Below are 25,650 nucleotides of genomic sequence, written 5' to 3' on the forward strand. Positions count from 1 at the left end.
TCTTATTGCATTAAAACAAAGAAGGCCAAAAGAATAAATTAAAAGCCAAGGTTTCACAATCTTGTCATTTGCTTTCAGTGAAGCAAATGTACTATAGTATCAGTATAGAAAACTTTGGATTTTTGTCAAGGTGATCCAATTGTATTAATATTTACATATATGAAAATCCTTACTTTGCCTGTAGGCTGGGGAGTGACTGGAAATTGGGAGAAAACAAATGCATGGTGTTTTATCGACTTACCAAAGGGGGTAGGGGAGATAGAGAATTCCAAGACTATTAACACTGACCATTTAAACAAACATTTATGCTTAATGAAATGGAACTCTGTTGTGCCAATAAAAACAAAGCAAAATATTACAAAGAAAACCATGCTAGATTGGGTATGGGAAGAAGGAAACATAAAAACAGACTGATCTTATAAAAGAAAAAAGAGTTTTATGTTTAGCAAAGGGAATAAAAGGGAAAACATATTCCAAAGAAGACAAAGTTACAGCTCAAACAAGTAATCTAAATACAATGGTCCACTATTGAAAACAGTAACAGAAGAGAAACAGCAACAGAAAAGAGAAGTGGTAATAGATGTATTAAACAAAAAGTCAACCTAGCAGCAGGATCACTGATGCCACTGAGTTTAAGATGAATAACTACTAACATACCCTAACATATTCCAATTATTCTTTGCAGGTAATATAAACATTTCTTTTATGGCAAATGGTTTCCTATAACAGCAAGTAGGGCAAGGAATCTATTCTATAATGGCCTCTCTTATAAAATTGGCAGTTTGTAAAAAAAAATATAGTGAAGTAGATTCTGCCAGTGTAATATAGTGGAAATTATCTCTAGTATGAAAAACTAAATTTGGTGGAACAGAAATCCTCTTCCCCCAAATATTCAGGATGTCCACTTTTTTCTAACTTCTGTTCACTCTCTTTACTCCCAGAGGCACATATCAACCTGGCTACTATTTCTTCTTTAGCTTACTTGTGTGGTTTTTCTCCTAAAACAGGGATCAGATAGCAAATAGATTATATCATACAGATATGTGCTCTGATTGTGCAATGCCATTAATGAGGGCCAATGAGAATAAGTGCAGTAAACCTATGTTCATTTAATTTCCCCCCTTCTTTCAGGGCAACCTAAAAGGTCATTCAAAAAAGAATAGTGCTCCGGGGCACTATTGAAAATGTTTGCAGAAAAATCTCAACAACACCACACCGATATATAGGTAGATAGATAGATAGACACACACACACACATATATGAATAAAGCTTATCCTGTGGAATAAGATTGCCTGTAAGTGAGTTCCAACTCATACCCAGGACAAGATAAAGCATTTAATGAAAGCACAGGTCATGGCATGACTGAGATATATTAAGACATACTTATATCTGCTGGCTACATAAATAAAATATCTGCTAAATATAAGTACACAAGTGCAGTCCAGGTCACAACACACACAGATATGATGAAAAATGTCAGTCTGAATGCTTTTCTCTATTTAATTAATATCAGTTTAACAGATTCCAGGGAGGTCATAGATTTTAACCATATAGATTTTAAACCAGCAATGCTATGTGCACTTCACTACAAGTAAGCTCAACTGAAGCATGAATGTGCTGTGTTTGTACTTGTTTGATTTATTGTTTTTGGAAAATGCAAAAAGGGAAATTGGAAAAAAGTTGGAAAGATTACAGCAGGATACACACAGACACATAGAATCATAGAGTTGGAAGACACCTCATGGGCCATCCTGTCCAATCCCTTGCCAAGAAGCAGGAAATTTGCATTCAAAGCACCCCCGACAGATGGCCATCCAGCCTCTGTTTAAAAACCTCCAAAGAAGGAGCCTCCACCACACTCCGGGGCAGAGAGTTTTACTGCTGAACGGCACTCACAGTCAGGAAGTTCTTCCTGATGTTCAGATGGAATCTCCTGTCCTGTAGTTTGCAGCCATTGTTCCTCGTCCTAGTCTCCAGCGCAGCAGAAAACAATCTTGCTCCCTCCTCCCTATGATTTCCGCCCACATATTTATACATGGCTATCATGTCTCCTCTTAGCCTTCTTTTCTTCAGGCTAAACATGCCCAGCTCTTCAAGCCACTCCTCATAGGGCTTGTTCTCCAGGCCCTTGATCATTTTAGTCACCCTCCTCTGGACACATTCCAGCTTGTCAACATCTCCCTTCAATTGTGGTGCCCAGAATTGGACACAATATTCCAGGTGTGGTCTAACCAAGACGGAATAGAGGGGTAGCATGACCTCCCTGGATCTAAACATTATACTCCTATTTATGCAGACTAAAATCCCATTGGCTTTTTTTGCCGCTGCATCACATTGTTGGCTCATGTTTAACTTGTTGTCCACGAGGAATCCAAGATCTTTTCACATGTACTGCTCTCGAGCCAGGCGTCCCCAATTCTGTATCTTTGCATTTCATTTTTTCTGCCTAAGTGGAGTATCTTGCATTTCTCCCTGTTGAACTTCATTTTGTTAGTTTTGGCCCATCTCTCTAATCTGTTAATCGTATTTGTACATATTTGTACACGTTTAATGCACTGTTTCATATCAATGTCTGACGTACAGTTAGAATGCACAATGCTTCCTAATTAATCTACTCTTGTTGAAACTTGTCAGAAATTCCTTTATCTCTTTCTGAAGGTTTTTGATTTTTTCTGTAATTCTCTACTGAGGCTTTCTTATAATCATATTAAGTGAAATCATGAGATTCCCATTGTTCCAAGAAATTATAGCATGGTCCTAAAGACGTATATAACTTCAAAAAAATTCAGATGCATTAACTGCAAGTGTGCTATTAATACGTTTATGCATATGTAATCGTACCACTTAGCCATTCATAGTCATTAATTAATTAATTCCAGTGTGTTATGAGTGCCATATATGCAAACAACCGAACACTTTTGTAGGCACACAGAAATTAACTGGCAGGAAATATCTTTGATCATTTTTTAAACAATTAGGCCTATATCTGTTGGAAACAACTGGAGCAAAAAACTCTGCTTGAATGGTAATGGGAGATTGCTACTGTGCCTAATACAGTGATGGCCACTGGAAAAATGCTCCTTCTATTTGCACAATGAAGTTATGGATACCTCAGTGTAAATGGTGAAATGGTAAGAAATTCGAATTGGTTGTGCTACATAATCTCCTATATCACATCCTAAATTACATTTACAAGACTTACAGTTAAAAACATGCTGAATCATGTAAAACCACAGGATCCATGAACTGTTCTCAGAAGACAGTAGGTGTGCCAATGCCAATACTTTAAGTCCAAATCCTTTCAGATCTATCTTTAAAAACTAGATAATGGCAAAATTAGATATTGGTAGTGGGAGAGGAAAAAGGAAAGACGAAGTGATAGAAAATGGCATGCAAGTACCTTTAGCTCTCCCCACTGCCACCCTTGGATAGCACAGCATAAGAATTACACCCGGTCAGCAAAACAGAATTCTATTACAGCCCAACAACCGCCATTCCAAGGGCTGCAAAAGTTATTTCATCAGAGCACATGGTCAATGGATGGGGATTCTGGGAGGGCCCTTTTCCTAAGAAAGTGATGTGTACACACTCTGAAGTTCATTAAGGGTAAGCAACTTAAAAGAAACTGGTGTAGGAAAATGAAGTGGCTATGAAGTGGAAGTCCCTTGTTCAAATCTCAGCTCATCGTATCAGCTCAGCTCATCACTGGGTGGTCTAAAACTAAGCTCTTATCTGTTCAAATACAGGCCCACCAATGAAAAATGATAACGGCTTATCTTCCAGAGTTGTTGGAAGGATTAGTGAGGTAACGTAGGAGAAGTGCTTTGAACACTTCACTGAAGTGTTTTCTGAATTTATTTTCATTTCTACGGCAAACAATCCCCATGGCACTGGATAAAACACATGAGAAATCTCTGAAAACAAAGTAAAGGAGTACCTTTAGCACAATCTGCTCCGTGGTATCCAGGAAAACAATGACAGACTCCCGATACACATTCACCATTCCCATGACAATTACGGGGACAATCCTGCACAGAATCTGAAAGACAGATATCACACATGTGTTAGCTGTTCCCTGTTTCAGTCTACATTGTGTTCATGCATTTCTTTGAAAGTTCAGTCATTTGGTGGTTGCCAAAAGTCACCCGAACTAAGACAGAACAGTTTTAATTTTATACAGGTTGAGCATCTCTAGTATGAAATGCTTGAGACCAGAAGTGATTTGGATTTTAGATTTCCCCCCTGATTTTGGACTGCCTCTATTTACATATATATACATTATGAAATATCTTGCAGGTGGAATCCAAATCTAAACACGAATTTAATGTGTTTTGTATACAACTCATACTTAAGGTAATGTTATACAATATTTTTAATAAATTTGTGCATGAAAACAAAGTTTGTTTCAAACCATCAGAAAGCAAAGATATGGGCAATTTTGGAATATTTTAGATTTTGGGATTCTGGATAAGGGCACAGTGATTTCTAAATCACTGTGCTCAACAGAACTTCCCCATGTTCTTTTCTGCATTTGAGTTGATATTTCTATGTGGGGAAAAGGAGTATTTGCTTGGAAAGCATTAATGCAGCATTATTTTCCATGTGAGAAGCAGAGAGGTCCCTTCTGTCAAATAATGAATTAAAATTGCACAGACACAGTCAGGGGTCTCCAGCGCTAATCATTAGAATAAGCTGTTGTGTCTTTAGTAGCTGACTGCAATCTTGTATTATCTCAGAAAGAAGGTCCCTACATAAGTTATGACTTTTAAAAACCATATATAGATTTCCTGTACAGTAACTATTATACTTTGACAATAGGTTTTCATGCATAAAGCATACTGAAAAATATTACCCACAATTTAAAATATTGCACTTCTGCCTGAGCGACTGGGAACAAACCATACTAGAAAATAAGTATTAGTCCTTTCTGATGTAGTTGTCTATCCAGGAAAAAGGCCTGAAAGAATGATAGACCCTTATGATCAAAAGCTTGAGTTTTATTGTTGTATTGTTGAAGGCTTTCAGGTCCTGAATCACTGAGTTGCTGTGAGTTTTCCAGGCTGTATGGCCATGTTTCAGAAGCATTATCTCCTGACATTTCACTTGCATCCATGGAAGATATCCTCAGAGGTTGAAAGGTCTGCTGGACACTAGGAAAATGGGGTTTATATATCTGTGGAATATCCAGGGTGGGAGAAAGAACTCTTGTCTGTCTGAGGTAGGTGTGAATGTTTCAATTGGCCACCTTGATTAGCATTTAATGGCCTAGCTGTTTCAAGGTCTGGCTTCTTACTGCCAGGGGGAATCCTTTGTTGGAAGGTGATTAGTTGGTCCTGAATGTTTCTTGTCTGGAATTCCCCCGTTTTTTAGTGTTGTTCTTTGTTTACTGTTATAATTTTAGATTTTTTTAAATACTGGTAGCCAGATTTTGTTCATTTTCATGATTTTTTCCTTTTTGTTGAAATTGTCCACATGCTTGTGGATTTCAGTGGTTTCTCTGTGTAGTCTGACATGGGAGTTGTTAGAGTGGTACAGTATTTCTGTGTTCTCAAACAATATGCTGTATCCAGGTTAGTTCATCAAGTGCCCTGCTATGGCTGACTTCTCTGGTTGACTCAGTTTGCAGTGCCTTTCATGTTCCTTGATTCGTGTTTGGGCAATGCTACATTTGTTGGTCCCTATATAGACTTGTCCACAGCTGCATGGTATATGGTAGACTCCTGCAGAGTTGAGGGGATCCCTCTTGTCCTTTACTGAATGCAACATTTGTTGGATTTTCTTAGTGGGTCTGTAGATAGTTTGTAGGTTGTGTTTCTTCACCAGCTTCCCTATGCTGTCAGTGGTTCCCTTGATGTATGGTAAGAACACTTTTCTTCTGGGTGGATCTTTGTCTTTACTCTCGTGGCTTATTCTTGGTCTTGGGGCTCTTCTGATGTCTGTGGTGGAGTATCCATTGGCTTGTAGAGCCCAGTTTAGGTGGTGCAGTTCAGCTTGGAAGAGGTGGAGTTCGCAGATTCTTTTTGCACAGTCTGCCAGGGCTTTAATTTTTGTTTAATTGTTGTTTTAATTTATTGACCTTTAAACCTTCATTAATTCTTCAGATATGCAAATTTATGGTAGTCACAATAGTAATAATTTTGCCAGTTGCGGAATTAAGAACATAAATCTACATACAATGCATCTGGCATCTTAAATGCTTTGGCAATTAGAAAATCAGACTACAGTATATAAATAGCTGTGCAGGAAGCCATAATTCTGAATATAATTTCCCTTCTTCACTCATATATTTCACTATGGAACCTTCTGCATATTTATTTTCAGAATCTCACTAAAGTCAATGGAATGTATTTTCAGATAAATGAATTTAGGGTCCAGAGTTAAACCTTTAACCAGTTATCCATTATATTTTGATGATTCGGTTTTTCTAGACATGAAGCACCCATGACTATGCTCCCCCCTCCTCTTTTCTCATCTTGGTCTGTGAGTGATTTCATTTCCTACACTTTATGAGAAAGTTGAAGGTAATAGGTGTAATAGTTAGGTAGACTTCATGATAGTGCAATGATAGTAATTGCACTGAAATGTGAAGAAAAGTACAGTATTTTATTCAGTTCACAGATTCCTTGACACATATCTATTATAAGAACTTTTATCCTGAGAACATCAACGTAGATTTAGAGGTTTGGAATCTTGAAAATGACAAAGGATGTGAACCAAAATTCTCAGGTCAAAAATATGGACAAAGGTGTATGTGCTTGTAAATGTTTTCAAGTTGTCTTATCAATTTATGTTGACCCTATGAATGTCGTAGGTTTTCTTAGGTAAGGAATCCTCTGAGGTGGATTTGCTCATTCCTTCCTCTGCAACACTATGCTTACAGTTCCTGGCATAATTGATAGTCTTCCATCCAAATTTTAAACGGCAATGGCCCTGCTTTGCTTCCAAAACCAGGTGGGATATGGTGCCTATAGAGTATTTAGGCATGTATAAATGAAAATATATGTGAAAGTTATAGAAAATTTGTATAGGTGCACATTAATTTTCAACATAACCTTTACAATCATAGTTACATTGGGCCTATTATATCTCTGGGGTTTGATTCTGGGACTGTTATATGATATGGAAAACAAATCCCAAATGATCAAGTGGCTATGGAAATGTACATGCTCCAGAATGTCCATGTTAACACTGCTGCCATTTAATAATAATACACATATTTTAAAAGGCACAAAAGTACAGACAAATAGTTCAGCCAATTATGAATGTTGCAAAAAGGAGTTACCACTGTACAAATGAGGAAGAATGCATAAAATAGTCAATATTTTATGCTATGCTACAAATATGATTGTCAAATTTGTGTGGGGTTGCTATAAAATTATGCTTATTTAAGTTGTAGCCCTCCTTCATATATTTTTAACTATGAACTAATTAGAAGAATAAGAAAGAAGCCATGTGACAACAGTGACACCCCAAGTATATTGCTTGGTGTTTCATTGATTTCCATTATGCTCCTCCCTCCCATATAAATATATTTAGGACTGCAACTCAAGCATTTTTGATGCTGTTGTTCTTGCAACCAACTAACCAAAATTTACTGCCAAGGCATACATACCCAAGATGACTGTACTGAATGATACCACTTCTTTATCTTTTCCGTCATTGTAAAAGGCAAGATGCCACAGTCCCACATCCAGGTACTGAACAAAAACAGCTTCATTCTGAACAAGGGTCTGAATACTTCGACGCTCTCGTGGAGACTCTACCACACTCCATTTCTCTTTCCCATCCAATCGTTCCATAAAGTCATACTTCAGAGCAGAAGGAAAGAATAAGCACTTTATTAAAGAATAATACTGTAGAAGACATAAAAACGAATGTATATCCATAGCAAAACTATACAGTATTCTGATGTAAAAGCCATTGCAAAAAAGAAGTATTTACTGTTAAATCTCATTCGTATTTTATGAAGTGTATATTATGTTAAACGGTATGACATGACATTCAATCCCTTGACTTCTACTGCACCTGTTTAACCTTGAGAACCTCTTTTAATGCAGCCTGCAGCAGAAATAAATAAATAAATTGTAAAGATTATGGAATGGAATAACTGTGTGTGTGTGTGTGTGTATGTATGTATGTATACATACATACATATATATATATATATATATATATATATTAGATATAGATATAGATATATAGATATATAAATAACACTATGCACAGGCCAATTTCATATGATACAATTTGTACATGTAATTAGAGCTGTGCAAAAATCCAGAGATGGGTCGTAAGTCGTGATTCGGTACACCTGTACTTAGGACCTGTGTTACAAAATCAGTGTACCCTCCCCCCCCCCCCCCACGCTACACAAACAAATTAAAACAGCCAACTATTGAGATTTTGCAAGACTTTCATAGGTCACAGTGAGTGAGCTTTTTCTTCAATGCAAGCAAACTATACTGGAGGCACAGGCAAGCTTGGTGTATCACATGCTCTCCTCAGCCTATCAAGGCTGAGGAAAGGGGTAAAGAAGAGGCACTATTGGCATTTCCTCTAAATCTAGTCACCATTGCGTGAGCGTGCTAGAGATCTAGGGTAGTGAGCGAGCGACTCAGTAGTGACATGTGCCGTGCAAGTTTAGTTTACCTCAGCTTAGGATTCCTTTTAGGATTGCCACAGCTGAATTTAGGATCCTTTTAGGATCCTTTTTCTTTGACTGTGTGTGTGTGTGGGGGGGGGGGTGCATGTTCTCTTTAGATTATTAGTTTCCTTTGGTTTTAAAATTTTAATTCAATTCAATGCAAAGTGCAGTGTGTGTATGCTTTAATATTTTCTGAAATCGGCAAAGTCTCTCCCCCCTCTTGCAGTGTCTCTGTGTTTGTGGAGCTAGGATAGAGAGAGAAAACAAAACTTTAAAAATCGCTTAAAATTTGTAAGTGTGCAAATCTTTCTGAAACTTGAGGGTAGTAGTGCCCTGGTTATGTTGTATAATTGTAGATAAATTCAAAGGGATAGCTGTAGTAGTTTTTCATAACAACTTCAAAAATTTCCTAAAAATCAGTGGATGAGCAAAACATTCTGAAACTTGGGGTGGGGGTGGTGTGGGGTGGGGTTACAGTGCTAAATGTGTGCTACAACTGTAGCAAGTTTCATCTAGATAGCCCTTAAGATGAGGTAGAGAGGAGCCCCGGAAGTGTCCTCAATGGAGCAAATAAAAGAATAACTTAACAAAAAAAAATTTTTTTGGTACTTCATATTAGATATGACACAGTCCTCTTACTAATTTTTCAAAACACTTTAGAATCAAAACTGGAGTCACCAAAATTTCATAAATACAAACAAAGCAGATTTTTGGCATTTCACATACCATTAATGTAGATGACACAGGTATATGTTACCTACCTGCAGAATGCAGCACAATGTGGAATTAAAACATTTTTTTTCTCAGTTGCCTCTAGCTTGAAATGTCCCAGCAGTTTCGTCCACCCAGTTTACCCAACAAATACAACTATAAGAACGTTTTCTCTTATTGCAATGGAACCTATTCCCAAGTAAGTGCTTTCAGAAGTTTTTTTTTCTTTAGAAATCAATTCAGAAGGCCTTAATTTAGGTAAGCATCCAGAGGATTTTAGATTTGGTCTCCTGCAGTGGTCTAGCTGTAAAAACACAGACACTGTGTGTGTGGCAAGTGCAGTTCTAATTAATAACTCATTTTCGTTCCAGACAGTGCATTCTGTTGATTGCAGAGTTCAGACAAAGTTTTAAGTAAGATAAAAAAAATCTCAGCACTCCAGTTAAATCAGTAAAGTTATGACAAGTGTAAATACTAACTTGCATAAATCCATATTAAGCAGAAAATAATTCAGATCTTTTTAGAAATTGTCTTGAATTACAATATGCCCCTGGTCTCATAATTGTTAATGTGTAAAATGAATTTTGTTAAATACTTATTAAACCGTGTTTTTTAACATATTTTTACCAAGTACTGTACTGGTCTTTAGAATAGTATAACTTTATTTTCAATACCATGAAATGGGCCTAGTTATCCAAGGATTTCTGTGGTATATTACATGACCATTATGTATAAATTGGTCAAGTTTCTAAGACTCCTCTTACTGCTTAGACAATAATCAATGTCTAGTCCAGTCCATATGAGGGAGTGGATGAGGGATTGGAGGACATCCAACCCCAAATTGGGAAAGAAGTCGTCCAGGAATACCTGGCCGCTCTTAAGTCCCCAGGGCCAGATCAACTACACCCAAGAGTACTGAAGGAACTAGCGGAAGTCATTTCGGAACCATTGGCAACCATCTTTGAGAGTTCTTGGAGAACGGGAGAAGTTCCAGCAGATTGGAGGAGGGCCAATGTGGTCCCAATCTTCAAGAAGGGAAAAAAGGATGACCCAAACAACTACCGTCCGGTCAGCCTCACGTCGATACCGGGCAAGATTCTGGAAAAGATTGTTAAGGAAGCGGTCTGCAAACACTTAGAAACAAATGCAGTCATCGCTAATAGTCAACATGGATTTATCAAAAACAAGTCATGCCAGACTAATCTGATCTCTTTCTTCGATAGAGCTACAAGCTGGGTAGATGCGGGGAATGCCGTGGATGTGGCGTACCTGGATTTCAGTAAGGCCTTCGACAAGGTCCCCCATGACCTTCTGGCAAGGAAACTAGTCCAATGTGGGCTAGGCAAAACTACGGTGAGGTGGATCTGTAATTGGTTAAGTGGACGAACACAGAGAGTGCTCACTAATGCTTCCTCTTCATCTTGGAAAGAAGTGACAAGTGGAGTGCCGCAGGGTTCCGTCCTGGGCCCGGTCCTGTTCAACCTCTTTATTAACGACTTAGATGAAGGGCTAGAAGGCATGATCATCAAGTTTGCAGACGACACCAAATTGGGAGGGATAGCCAATAGTCCAGAGGACAGGAGCAGAATTCAAAACGATCTTGACAGATTAGAGAGATGGGCCAAAACTAACAAAATGAAGTTCAACAGTGACAAATGCAAGATACTCCACTTTGGCAGAAAAAATGAAATGCAAAGATACAGAATGGGGGACGCCTGGCTCGAGAGCAGTACGTGTGAAAAAGATCTTGGAGTCCTCGTGGACAACAAGTTAAACATGAGCCAACAATGTGATGTGGCGGCAAAAAAAGCCAATGGGATTTTGGCCTGCATCAATAGGAGCATAGTGTCTAGATCTAAGGAAGTAATGCTACCCCTCTATTCTGCTTTGGTTAGACCACATCTGGAATATTGTGTCCAATTCTGGGCACCACAATTCAAGAGAGATATTGACAAGCTGGAATGTGTCCAGAGGAGGGCGACTAAAATGATCAAGGGTCTGGAGAACAAGCCCTATGAGGAGCGGCTTAGGGAACTGGGCATGTTTAGCCTGAAGAAGAGAAGGCTGAGAGGAGATATGATAGCCATGTATAAATATGTGAGAGGAAGCCACAGGGAGGAGGGAGCAAGCTTGTTTTCTGCTTCCTTGGAGACTAGGACGCGGAACAATGGCTTCAAACTACAAGAGAGGAGATTCCATCTGAACATTAGGAAGAACTTCCTGACTGTGAGAGCCGTTCAGCAGTGGAACTCTCTGCCCCGGAGTGTGGTGGAGGCTCCTTCTTTGGAAGCTTTTAAGCAAAGGCTGGATGGCCATTTGTCAGGGGTGATTTGAATGCAATATTCCTGCTTCTTGGCAGGGGGTTGGACTGGATGGCCCATGAGGTCTCTTCCAACTCTTTGATTCTATGATTCTATGATATCAGACTGAAGATGTGGTTTTCTATCTCTGGATGATACTTCATAAAAAGATCTTTTCACATAAACTCTGTTCAACCATCTGAGTTGTTTGAAATAGCTGAGATAGAAGTTTATCACTTCAGTGAGAATTAGGTCTCAGAAGAGAAGAGTGGAATAAAAATACTGGAGAACTAAGGTATACCTCACTATATACTAAAGCACAAATATAACAAAGAATTTTCAGTATACCAAATACTTAATCCAGTATCTATGTTAAAACACACCCATCCACCCATTATCTGGTTATGTCTTTTAACAAGGAGGAAGAGGTTAAAGACATAGCAATTAGCCTTTCAGAAAACATCCTGCTTGGGATAACACCTTTGGAAAAACAGAGTTTATTGCTCCTTGGAAGATTTGCTCACTGAGGGTCAACAAGGAACAGTGTAGCAATAAAAGCTGACATTTCTCACTGGCAACACGCTGCTCTGCTTGGATTGTGTTGGCAGACTCTTCTGCCTCCCCTGTGTCTGATACTGATTCTATCTTAGACAGCAGGCAGGCTCAGCGGTTGGTAGGATCGAACAGGAACAGCACACAGAGGAGCTAAAACGGCTTGAAGTGGCTGTAGCTGCAGGGACTTGGTCTCCTCCCATGATTGAGAGAGTGACCGAGAGGAGGCCAGTGACTTTCAACCACACTGTTGCAAACAGACAACTCATTAGAGCTGACGTACTGAAAATGCCTCTTTAATTTATGTATACAATAGAGCCTCAGGGAAAGGTAACTTGCTGGCAGAATGCCTCCTGCATTTTATTTCCTCCCACGCTTTCATATCCAATGCACAGCTCCCCCCTGCTTTTACTCCAAAAATGTCAGCTTATACCAGGTTAAGTGTGCTGGTGGCCTTTTCTTGAGATCAAATGCTTGATTTAGAAAAGCAACTGACAAGTAATCTCACAATGCAAAGGTCCCAAACTAGAGAAAAGGAGGCAACCCTGCAAAATGAGAGTGATGTATGATCAGTCCATATGATAGCTATCAGCAATAATTAGATAACAAGGTAGAATTAGCTGCGTAGTTTGCTTTCAACTGTAGTCCCACTTGTATACAACTCAGGTCCAGAAGAATGTACGATGACAGTGTTGAGATTTTTTTAAAAAAAAATGTTGCATACTACTACCAATAAATAGAATGAAATATATCACAACACCCAAAGCTTTGCCCATGCATTTTGCATAAGACTTAATCCAACGTTTATTTATTTATTTACTTACTATAATTACTGTATTTTCTGGCATATAAGATGACTGGGCGTATAAGACGACCCCCAACTTTTCCAGTTAAAATATAGAGTTTGGGATATATTCGCTGTATGAGACTACACCTCTTCCAATGCACACCAAATAAAAATTTAAAAAGCATCAGATTTGATTTCAGTATGGTAATTTTCCTATTACTATACCTCCTTCTCTGCCTCACAGATCTCGCACCTGCGCACCTGCACAGCTTCACTGCAGTCTTCAGGAGCAAGATCTGAGAGGCAGAGGAGGAGGATGGTAACAGGATACAAGGGTGGGCCAGACAGGTATAAGAGGTGTGTTTTTCTGGGCCCAGAGCCTCTCTATCTCTTCTTTCCATAACCCGGATGCCCCGGACACCTGCAACTTGCTCTGCCCTTCACTTACACCTTCCCAGTGAGGCGCCCCTTCATCTCACCATCGGGACCGCATTAAGTCCACGAATCCTGATGAATGGATTTTCTTCTACTGTACTTGTACAGCGTTGCCCTTAATGCTTTCATACAGTCACTGCATACTGCAGGGATGTGGTCACTGCCATTTTTGAGCTTCCCCCACCATATGTGGCAACCACAGATTCTCCAATCCAATTGGAAGTTTCAGCACCTGCTCTATAAGATGACTCCCGTGTATAAGACTACTCCCGTGTATAAGGCGACCCCTGACTTTTGAGATGTTTTTCTTGGGTTAAAAAGTAGTCTTATACGCCAGAAAATACAGTATATACTGCCTTTCTCCCCTCTGGGGCCAACTCAAGGCAGTTTACAACATACCAATGGCAAAAATTAAATGCCAATATACATGTAAAAAGAAAAATAATAACTAAACACTAACATATAACTATAAATTAAACCATTAAACAGGAGACATAAAAAACAACATTTAAACATTGAAACTAAGCATTAAAAGTTTTTAATATAAATATTAAAACATGCCAGGATAGGAACACATTACTTATGTCCCATTGTTGGGGGAATCCCCTGTGCTACAAAATATCCTTGTTGATGCATGTAAATCAAGTCAGATGTCTGAAAATCAGGGCCCAGGGCTGCAAGAATCTAAATGCATCCAGAAAGATCTCCAATTTACACCAATTTGAAAAAAGATTATGCCTGTGTCTAGCTGGATAGTAGCCTTGGGCCCAGTTCCATTTGACAGAAAGCTGAGATAGAAAGTGATTGGTAATATTTGGTGGTCCTTTTTGTGTAATCCCCCAAAAGCAGAACGGGGAGGAGGGAACCAAAAAGCCTGACAAAATGGATCAAGAGAGCCCGATTTATTGGCTATTGGAGAGGATGGAATTAAGTCTGCAATAGAGCTAAGGCAGGGGTCTGCCGTGGGGCACCTGGAGAAGATGGGATTAACTGCAGTGTCTTTTCTCCCTCCCTGGCAGCAAAGTGTCAATTTCTTTTGGAAAAGTTTCCTAGGAACCTCCTCCAGAGAGGGCCCTAGTGGGAACTCGCTTTCCCAGCAGCACTTGCTCTGAGTTTCTCTGGAAGCATGATGGGAGCTGAAGTTTTCATCTCTCTCTTTGTGGCATCATTTAACACCCCCACCACCATCCATCATAGGAACAGATTGCAAGCAACCCAAATGCTGGCAGCATAAAGAGTCCTTTACAGAAAAATAGAATGAGGATCCCTCCCCCAAAGATTTTCCTTGCCAAAGCTGGTAGCTTATTTTTTTTTTAGAATAAGTGTACTTCCCAGATACATGGAGTGAAGTACCTAGGAATGGACTATTATAGGCAGACCATGTGTGTGTGTAAGAAATGCAAAAGGTATGGCTGTGGTGATGAGGTGACAAGTTCAATATTAATTATGGTTGTTGGGGGACAACAGCAAAAGTGAAGGTTTTACCTAAATCCAAGATGAGTAGATAACCATTTTCCCTTATCGCTCAGATCCTTTCCACCTTGTTGTGCTTGCTTCCCAAAGCACATTTCCCTCCTGCATGGCAGGAAGGAGTTTAACTGGATGGACCCTGGGGTCTTCCACTGAAATACTGTTAAATTTATGTTGGTTAAAACTGTTCTTCAATTAAATATTGTATTTTTTCTTGTTTTGTTTTTGCCCTACAAACGAGATATGTGCAATGTGCATAGGAATTTGTTCATTTTTTTTCCAATTTGCTCACACAAACACTCTCCGTCAAATTTGAAAATACAAAAGGTTTGACCATGTCCGATATATACTTTGCTTATATACCGCTGTTCTCAGCCCGAGGGCGACTCACAGTGGTTCACAACCGATAAAACAGCAATAATTCCATGCAATAATGTAACAGCAATTAACAAATTAACATATTACCCAACAATAAACAATTACTACATTAACCAATCACTATCGTCTCATCATCCAAAAAACATAATCCAGAATTCATCATCCATTGTTCCATTCCTAAGTTCATTGCCAATCATTGCACTAGTTATTCGAACGCCTGTACAAACAGCCAGGTCTTCAGTTTTTTGCGGAATACCATTAAAGATGGTGCTAGCCTAATGTCCGCGGGAAGGGTGTTCCACAGCCGAGGAGCCACCACCGAGAAGGCCCTATCTCTTGACCCCGCCAGCCGTGCTTGAGAAGCAGGCGGGATCGAGAGCAGGGCCTCCCCGGAAGATCTCAAAGTCCTGGTGGGTTCATAGGCAGAGATGCGATCAGATAGGTATCTTGGGCCGGAACCGTTTAAGGCTTTATAGGCCAACGCCAGCACCTTGAATTGAGCTCGGTAGCAGATCGGCAGCCAGTGGAGCTGGCGCAACAGGGGGGTTGTATGCTCCCTGCGTTCCGCTCCTGTTAGAATCATGGCTGCCGCACATTGGACTAGTTGAAGCTTCCGGGCCGTCTTCAAGGGCAACCCCACGTAGAGAGCGTTGCAGTAGTCTAGGTGGGATGTAACCAGAGCGTGGACTACCGTGGCCAAGTCAGACTTCCCAAGGTACAAGCGCAGCTGGCACACAAGCTTTAGCTGTGCAAATGCTCCCCTGGTCACCGCCGAAACCTGGGGTTCCAGGATCAGCGATGAGTCCAGGGTCACACCCAAGCTGCGAACCTGCGTTTTCAGGGGGAGTGTGACCCCATCCAACACAGGCTGTAACCCTATGCCCTGTTCGGCCTTGCAACTGACCAGGAGTACCTCTGTCTTGTCTGGATTCAATTTCAATTTGTTCACCCTCATCCAGACCATCACAGCAGCCAAGCACCGGTTCAGGACCTGGACAGCCTCCTTAGTAGCAGGTGGAAAGGAGTGACAGAGTTGGACATCATCCGCGTACAGATGACACCGCACCCCGAAACTCCGGATGATCTCCCCCAGCGGCTTCATGTAGATGTTAAACAACATGGGGGACAATATTGAGCCCTGAGGAACTCCACAAGACAAAGGTTGTGGGGTTGAGCAGGTGTCCCCCAGTAACACCTTCTGAGATCGACCCTCTAGGAATGACCGGAGCCACTGCAAAACAGTACCTCCAAGACCCATCCCCGTAAGGCATCCCAGAAGGATACCGTGGTCGATGGTATCGAAGGCCGCTGAGAGGTCCAGCAGCACCAACAGGGACACACTCCCCCTGTCGAGCTCCCGGCGCAGATCATCCACTAAGGCGACCAAGGCTGTCTCGGTACCATGTCCCGGCCTAAAGCCAGACTGTGCCGGATCTAGATAATCCGTGTCTACCAAGAATACCTGGAGTTGTGAGGCCACCACACGTTCCAAGACTTTGCTCAAGAAGGGGAGATTGGAAACTGGCCAATAGTTGTCGAATTTAGTGGGGTCTAGTGATGGTTTTTTCAACAGCGGTTTTATTATAGCTTGTTTTAAGCTCGCTGGAATCTTGCCTTCCTGAAGGGAAGCATTAACCACCACCTTAACCCACTCAGCCAATCCCCCTCTGGCCTCCTTTAGAAGCCAGAATGGGCAGGGGTCCAGGATGCATGCGGTTAGCCTCATTCCTCCAAGTATCTTGTCCACATCCTCGGGTTTCACCAATTGAAATGAATCCATCAAAACTGGACAAGCAGGTGCTCGTGTTACATCCTCAGAGACTGCCGTTAATATGGTATCCAGACCAGAACGGATCAAAGCAACTTTGTCTGCGAAGAACCGAGCAAACGCTTCACAGCGAGAAGTCGAGTCGTCAGGGTTCCCAGCTTGAGCAGTGGGATTTAAAAGGCCTCTGACAATTCGGAACAGCTCAGCCGGACGGTTCTTTGCAGACGCAATAGTAGCCGCAAAGAAGGCCTTCTTTGCGGCTTTTATTGCCGCGGCATATGCCCTTAAAAAGGACACAAACCGTGTTCGATTTGGCTCGCTCGGATCCGAATGCCACACACTCTCTAGTTCCCTCTTCCTTCGCTTCATCGCTGCCAGCTCCTTGGTGAACCAAGGAACTGGTTTAGCTCGGCTACTTGAGAGGGGACGTTTTGGAGCAATCGTGTCAATTGCCCTAGTCATCTCCCCATTCCAGAGAGCGACCAGGGCATCGACAGGATCACCTACCGAGGAGGCGAGAAACTCCCCAAGAGCCATCAGGAAACCATCCGGATGCATAAGCCTCCTGGGGCGGACCAACTTAATGGGTCCTCCACCTCTGCAGAGTTTAGGGGGTTCAGTGAGCCTAAATCTGACCAGGTAGTGGTTGGTCCATGGCAACGGAGAGATGGTCAACTCCTCAACACCGCCACCTTCCTCCCATCCCTGGCAGAAAACCAAGTCCAATGTATGTCCTGTGCTGTGAGTGGGGCCAGATACTTGTTGGGACAGCCCCATGGTTGCCATGGCAGACATGAAGTGAGATATATATATATATATCACACATTATATATAATATAATATATAAACATTTATTGGGGTTCCACAAGAAACTTTGGATTCAAAAAGGGCTATGTAGCTGAAAAGGTTTGAGAAACCCTGCTCTAGATATATGAGGACATCAAAACAATACTCCATAGATGAAGTTCTAATTTTAATATTTGAATAGCAGAATATTACAAGGAGCATTAAAATAGTAAGCATTATTTATCACATTTCCTTTTTATCTAGTTCAGGGTTTCTCAAACCTTTTCTGTTGCGGAATCCTTTTTGAAGCAAAATTTTCTCATGGACCCCTAGAAATGTTTATATACAATGTATATATCTATCAGTAAAAGGAGCAACCCCAGAGGCCTTTTCTGTGGCGGCCCCCCGACTCTGGAACGCCCTCCCAAAAGATTTCAGACAGGCCCCTACATTGGCAGTCTTCAGAAAGAACCTGAAGACCTGGCTATTCCGATGTGCCTTCTCAGATTAGGAATCTCCAATACCAAGTCCTAGAAGCACTTTAGTAGAACTAAGATTGCTGCACTCTGCACACTGCACTTACTTATAATCCTACATACCTCCTGCCACTTCAGCACTTTTAACCTTGTACCCATTATTCTGGCCCGGCCCACTTTTATCGTGTCTTGATGTATTGTTTATTGTTTGTTGTTCATACTGCTTGACTGTTTTTAATTTGCTTTAGGTATTGTATTGTTGTATTGTGTTTTGAGGCCTTGGCCTATGTAAGCCGCATCGAGTCCTTCGGGAGATGCTAGCGGGGTACAAATAAAGTTATAATTATAATAAGAGGCCATCCAGTTCAGCCCCATTCTGCCATACAGCACAATCAAAGCATCCCAAAAGATGGCCACTCAGCCTTTGTAATACTACTGCTACTACTACTACTACTAATAATAATAATAGCAGAAATATCAGGGGACATCCAATTAAATTCCCTTCTGCCATGTAGGAAAAGCACAATCAAAGCAGCAGTGGGAGGGAAATAGGGGTTTGGAAGCAAGGAAGGAGAGTGGGGGAAGGATCTGGGCTGCAGGGAAGGTGAAGCAAAAAGACCTTTAGTAGCAAAGGAGACCAAGGAGGGGGAGGAGAGGAAACCTGAAGGGGGAGGGAAGAGGAAACCATTGAGGTCCTCAGTATGCTTCGTGGAGCCCCAAGGGCTCCAAAGACCACACTTTCAGAACCGCTGATCTAGTTTATTGCCTGACTAGAATTGGTGTGGGTGACAATTTCACACTTTTCAGAGGCTCAAGACTGTCTGATCTAAACATCTTCATTCCTTTCCCCTCCTTTTTTGAAACCACAACACACTTCCTCAAGGAACTTCATCTTTGTCCTGTCTCAATAATGTCTTGTTTGCTACAACTTGTCTTGCTCACAGGAACTCTTTTTTCCTCTCTCCACCAGCCAAATATATGGTATTTTAATCACAATCTTCTGTCTAGTGGTCCTCATAAGAAGCTATTGATATAGCAGAAGCAAGTGCAATCAAATGATTCCTAGAGTATGAAGTGAAGCTGTTCTTCATGCTCCCATTAAATACTGAGTACTGTGTAGAAAAATTACACAGTTTTGCATTTCCTTGCTTTTTTTTTTTTTTTTGCTATTTATGCCTTCATTTTGCACTTAATAGGCTCTATTGCTATTTAATTTCTCTGGGGTTTTTGAAGTGTCAAATACTAATTACAAGAGTGCAGAATACAGTGAAGTATTTCAAGGTAATGCATATTACTAAGAAGCATTTCAAACTTACAAAAAAAAAAAGAAAAGAAAAAAGAACGGTTCCCCATGGAGATATCTCAAGTCCCATGTTATACCAAAGTTTTAAAAGAAGGGGATGAATAATGTGTCTTCTTTTTCATTGCTTTCTTTGTGTACCTGAAGTGTCTCTATAGGACAGGTATTATCAGGAGCTTTCTTTTTTATTTCTCTTCACTGTCTCCTGTTTTCTCCCTTGCTATTCTCTCTCTTTCCTAATATGCAAATGTTCATAGGAAAATCACCTCAGGGCACTTCACAATGTTCTTGCTGTGCTTTGCTTCCTATAATGACAAATAAACAGTTATTTAAGTTTTAAAAATGGTTATCTTGGGCTAGTTTTTCTCAAAACTAATAATTAAATATCTGTTTGTTCTAAAATGCACAGAAACATGACTTTTTAATATTCCACATTATTGCAGTTGTTTAGTGACTAGTGACCTTTTGTTGAACAGTATTACAATTACAGCCTATGTCTAAATCTTTATTAGAGGAAGCTACTTTTTACAGTCTGGCAGCGTTGGAACAAGGTGTACTTCATGGGGAGGGTTGTTTGCCTAGTATTTTAGCATGTGTTCTTCATAAACATCTAATTTGAGGGTTGTATGTATAGGGAACCACCTACTAGTCACCTGAAACCCAAAAAGTAATCCAAAGAGAGTTTGCTTTAATATGCAAATATGTATGATTCAGAATGACTGAGTGGAAGTCTTGTAATACAAAACCTGCCGTCAATTACACTTGTGGAGCGAACTGTAATTTACAACTAGAGACTTGTATGTTAAAACTTTCAAAAAAACCTGATGAAGAAAATGAAGACTTTTGCTCATTTTTTAAACCAGCAATCTTCTAATGAAAAGGGGATGTGGTAACAAACACGGGAAAGAGCCTGATTCCCTTCCTGCTACTAAAATACCGAACAGGGAAGGAGCACAAGAAGAAATGGACAACTAAACTTCACTCAATTTGCATATTTTCCCTTCTTGCCATTTAGAATATTCAGTTGCTGAAGATGTTTCTGTACACACAGTTTAAAATAGCATATTCTCAGTAAATTATCTAACAGTTTAATTTATTAAAAATTATCGTAAGGATCCTTTGCTGAACAAAGGATATTTCATCATGTTTGTGGTAGAGCACTACTATCCAATGTCTGAAATAGGCTTTCTTTCTTTTACTTTTAGCTCACATGCCATGTAATGTAAACCTGCAATTTTAGAGGTTTGTTGTTCCGAACGGTTTTCCCTATCCACAGAGTTACACAACCGTTTTTCCCTGAACAGGCATGCAGCTCCATTAGTTTGACTGACAAAACTAGGCAGTTGAAATATTTGCTAAACAGTAATACAGAGAAACCTCAATCTCGCTGGGTTTCTCAGGCAGGAACTGTATCTTCACAGTCTCAGGTTAATCATGTACCTAATTTTCTGATTATTGACTTATTCCCACAAAGGAGCCTACTTCCTTTGGTATATCTGCACTCATTGGTGATAAACTGTCAAGTGAAGTTTTATGCTCTTTTCACAGATCAAATTTTGAAACTGCAGGAATAAGGAGATTCCAATTTCAGCGTTAGGACATTGTCCAATGTCAATTTTAGATTATTTCTATTAATCTACTGAGATGTAAAGAAAAGCTTTTATTGCTGCTTTATTTCTGATACAGAACAGTCCAACTGTTTGTTCCTAGCATCACATTAAGCAATCGATGGTTGCTGCCCAGTCGAGTTACCCTATTGTCAAGGTTTATAGCTGTGCAGAGAGTTAGTGCATAATTTCTAGTTACTGGAATAGGCGAATATTGTTAACTCAAGCCAGGATAAAAGAAGGATTGAAGCTTTTGTTGGGGAAGTGCTAGGACTGTGGGCTCCTGCAGTGCAAAGCCACACTCATGAGGAAGCTTAAGCAAAGATTTATGGATTTAAAAACTTATTTGAGGCAGTATATAAAATAAAATCCCAGGATAGAATGTGCCTTGTAGATTTTCCATGCTTTGGCTATGCTAAGAGGATGGGAGCTGAATTTCTGTGTGATAATTCTGACTTCAAACTACAAAAAAACAACAACAAAAAGGACATGTGCAATAGATCTTCATAGACTACAAATTTACTAAAGATGAACATACAACCAAGTAAACTAGGGAATTGATACTCTATCTTCTGCCAAGCCCACTTGGACCAGAGAAAAATGTTATGTGAAATATATCAAAGATGCTGAAATCAGTAGCTCCAATTTCTTCTTAATCCTTCCCTTTCCTGTAAAGACTAATGAAACATGTGATGTAATGGTACAGTACTGAAGATTTTCTTATGCAGCCACTGGAGTGAAACACGGAAACATACTGAACAAATATTGCAGACTGTAATGCACTGGTTTCTTTAACCCATGTTCCCCGCTAACCTGTTCCCCAGTAAACTTCCCTGAAAGGAAGTTTCCCATGCAACAACCAATAACATGATATTGTATGTGCTTTTAATGTATGTTGGGGGGAGCAATTAATAAAATTGTTGTACCACATACAGGTCTTTCACAAATTTGATATTTTTATCAATTCAGTTGTTACTCAGTCTTAATGAAGTGCAGGTGTAATTTTTTGTGGTGCTTTTGAATGGATTTTTGTGTTTCATATCAGAATCAAAGGGTTGAAGCTCTTTTAGAAAACTTTAACTTCTTTCTTAGTGTTGGGTTTTTACTTCCCCAAATACATTTTACTCAGTGATTTATCACAAAGTAAGCATTGCAAAGTAAGTTGTGGAAAAATGTACATGATGGAGCAAATATGAGTTCATTTTTGGATGCAGAGTGCCAAATCCCTGTAAAACTAACACACACTTCAAATACAATTTATGACCCTTAATGTTGTAGATCGATGTAATAAATTTTTCCCTACTACAAAGCAGTTGAATTACCATACCTGGACATGTGAAGGCGGAAATCCTCTTCTTATATAAACAGCAAAAAGTGCATCCTTCCCTAAGGAGATATTGAATTTCAGAAACTGTGGTTGTGTGATATGGATTTGTGATCTCCAGAATATTCCTTGTGGCACTTCCTGAGTGACCCTCCGTCCGACCTCTGTCTCCCCACTATCTATGCTGTTGTTTTTAGTTCCCCAAGGTCCTAGAAAACAAGAGACAATACAAGAGATTAGAACAGCCCGCCAACATTTCACAGACGCAGACTGAGACACACACAACATTTGAGTGTTGCCAAGACGGCAAAAGTTATTAATGAAGAACACATCAACAAAGAGAGGCTACAACAATTTGCTTTTGTCTGAATGCAGACCAATTTTTCCCAATTTGAATTCAGTTCATATAAATGAAATAAGATGAGAGGAGGAGAGAGAAGTCAGGGAATTTGAAAACAGGCGGAAAAATTGATTAATTGGGAATGTCCCTGCCAGATCCAGACACTTAAAGGGTATGTGAAAATTTGAGGCAGATCTATCTCTGTCTCTCTATATCTTTTTAGGGATTTAGCCATGTTAATCTTTTGCAGCATAAAAAGGAAGGAGGGGTGAAAAAAGGAAGAGGGAAGCACCTTTAAGATTAACTGGTTTTTATTTTTGTCTGATATAAACTCACTTTTCATATGCAATACAGAGTGATAATAAATGCTCAGCTATAAAGTATATTTGCATAGTTTTGGGAGTGGGGTGGAATGTAATAGGACCCATAAAGATCCAAGTTATTACTTTTGCCCAAATTTTTCAAAGGGATGTTGTAAGATGATACTGGTCTTTCAGATCTTTACAATGGTCAGATAGTATTGATGTGCCAAAGCAATAAAGAAATAAATGTGTGTGAGAGTATGATCTCCTCTAATAGGGCACCGGATGGCAATTTTAAATGTTACACCAAAACCTTAATGACAAAACTAAATGTATTCACTAACTCCCCCAGTCATAAGCTTTCTTTTCTTTTCTTTTCTTTTCTTTACAGTAGCGAGCACAAACAGTTCTCAATACAATTATAGCAGTGTAAGAGCAAGAGTCTGCTTTACAGAAAACTATAAACTCATTCCCTGCGGCATCTAAATCTTGCATACAACTTCCTCTTGCATTTTTTAAAAAATTCAATGATTGCTCTTTACAGATCAAACATAATAAGAGAGAAGCAGCTAAGCACATCAAAAAGCTCCTTGCATCCTGTTCAACATCCTAATGTGAACAGGATATAAAATATAAATTCATAAGGGAGAGTAAGGGAGAAATTTCTGTGTAAATTCACGGACTGAAGATTTTTATTTCTTCATGTGTCAAACACCAAGCAAGTCATAAACAATCTAAATATAAAAGTAAAAAAGTATGGAAAATAAATTAAAGAAAATACAGAAAAAATAATTTTATATTGGCTACTGCTAGATACAGGACTAGCATTAAACTAAATGTATTGTTCCTTGGAACTTCATCAGCTGGAAAAGAAACAACAACACTTTCCTCCAATACAGATGAAATCTGTTTACTGATGCATTAATATTTATTTTTCTCTGGACAAGCATACAGGAAAACTGTTGTGAATTTCTGTGTGAAAAATGGTACAAAAATATTTTAAGATAAAAAAATTTGGAATGCCATCTTTAACCTATTCTATTATTTATTTCCGCACTACTACAATGATAAATTCATTTTCCCTTTCTTCATTATTAAGTAATTTTTGGATTAGAGTTTCTTCCCATTATATGTGAATGTTAGCATAACCACAAGGATATAAGGATATCATGCAGGATCATTTCATCGTGGTTGGACTGGCTTTTGACAAACCCAGACACCTAGCAGCAGAAGATGAGAACAACATACTAGTACACAAAAAGGGAGTCCTTGTGTTGTTGCTTGTTTTTGGTTAATACCTATTAATAGAACCAGTTGTTCAAAACAGCCATATCGTGGGCCAATAAATATGCAAAGTTAATTATGGACTGGACAAAGAAATGTTTTGATTGTTCCAAAATTTTAGCTGATCTAAGGTGGCCTTGGATTGTGGTGTCTTGTAAAATTCAATAATTTTGGTAATGAAAAGCATTAAAATGCCTTGTCCTCCTCCTTTGTGGGAGGGGTTTCTATTGTAATATTTGGGGTAAACATGCGATGTGTTTATTGTAAAATATTATTAACTGGATTGGACAGTTTACCTCATATATGTCAGCTGTTCTGTCTTCCAACCAATTTTTGGGGTTATACTTTGATATTTACAATTTTAAACAGTTATGGACTAAACTAAATCAAAGACAGCCTCCTCCATACAATACATTTCCAAGTATGGATATATTTTTAAAATCCTCGTTTCTTTTTTAAAAAACAAAGATTGGTGGGTAACCATGTGGTGGAAAAGTTGTTTCCATAATTCAGCTAAATTTACAAAGTTAGCTTGGTGTAATGATTAGAGCACTGGACTATATTTCTGGATATGAGGGTTCAAATTCCCTCTCAGCCATGGAAACTCACTGGGTGACCATGGGCAAGTCGCACCTCCTTGGCCTCAAAGGAAGGTAACAGCAAACTACCTATAGACAAATTAGGAAAAAAACCCTCATGATAGGTTTCCCTTAGTACCTAAAATAGAAGCTATGATTTACATCCAGGTGGCCAAGGGGCTCTCCTGGGCGTAAAACAGCCCAGGGATCATGATGAAATTGCCCTTCAGAAAAGGGGGAGGGATATATAACACAAAAGTGAAAACTATTTAAAATGGGGGAGAAGCATCCCTTCATGCATGGTTCCTCAGAGACCAATAATGACCTCCAGCCCCTGGCACTTGCACATCTTCTCTACAGCAAGCTTCTGACAAAAAAAGTGTGTTTCTCGAAATGTTGGCTTAGATATGCTGGAGAACATACCCTTTGGATACACTGGGTAGAAATGAAACAATTTGCTAGCTCATTTTTGGAGGGGGCAAACATTATCTTTGAGACACAGTGTTTTCAATAAGGACATGCCAGTGTCTCAGGGAAGTGTGAAGAATCCACATAAGTACCAAAACAGACTGTCTGCATCCATTGTCTTTAATATAATTATCACCAT

At 39.6% G+C, this 25,650-nt stretch overlaps 1 protein-coding gene across 12 annotated transcripts in view; it reads right to left on the reverse strand.

The window, feature by feature from the left end:
- Window positions 1-25,650, reverse strand: part of TENM2 (teneurin transmembrane protein 2) — a 1,067,106-nt gene that overhangs the window by 156,778 nt on the left and 884,678 nt on the right. For all 12 annotated transcript variants that reach the window (XM_060765004.2, XM_060765001.2, XM_060765000.2 and 9 more), the window contains 3 exons: window positions 22,543-22,748; window positions 7,614-7,809; window positions 3,939-4,040 (listed from right to left, as the gene is read on the reverse strand). In XM_060765004.2, coding sequence (XP_060620987.2) covers window positions 3,939-4,040; window positions 7,614-7,809; window positions 22,543-22,748 — 504 coding nt within the window. The remainder of the gene's footprint in view (window positions 1-3,938; window positions 4,041-7,613; window positions 7,810-22,542; window positions 22,749-25,650) is intronic.

This window comes from Anolis sagrei, chromosome 2, assembly GCF_037176765.1.
Source record: "Anolis sagrei isolate rAnoSag1 chromosome 2, rAnoSag1.mat, whole genome shotgun sequence".
Taxonomy (NCBI): Eukaryota; Metazoa; Chordata; class Lepidosauria; order Squamata; family Dactyloidae; genus Anolis; species Anolis sagrei.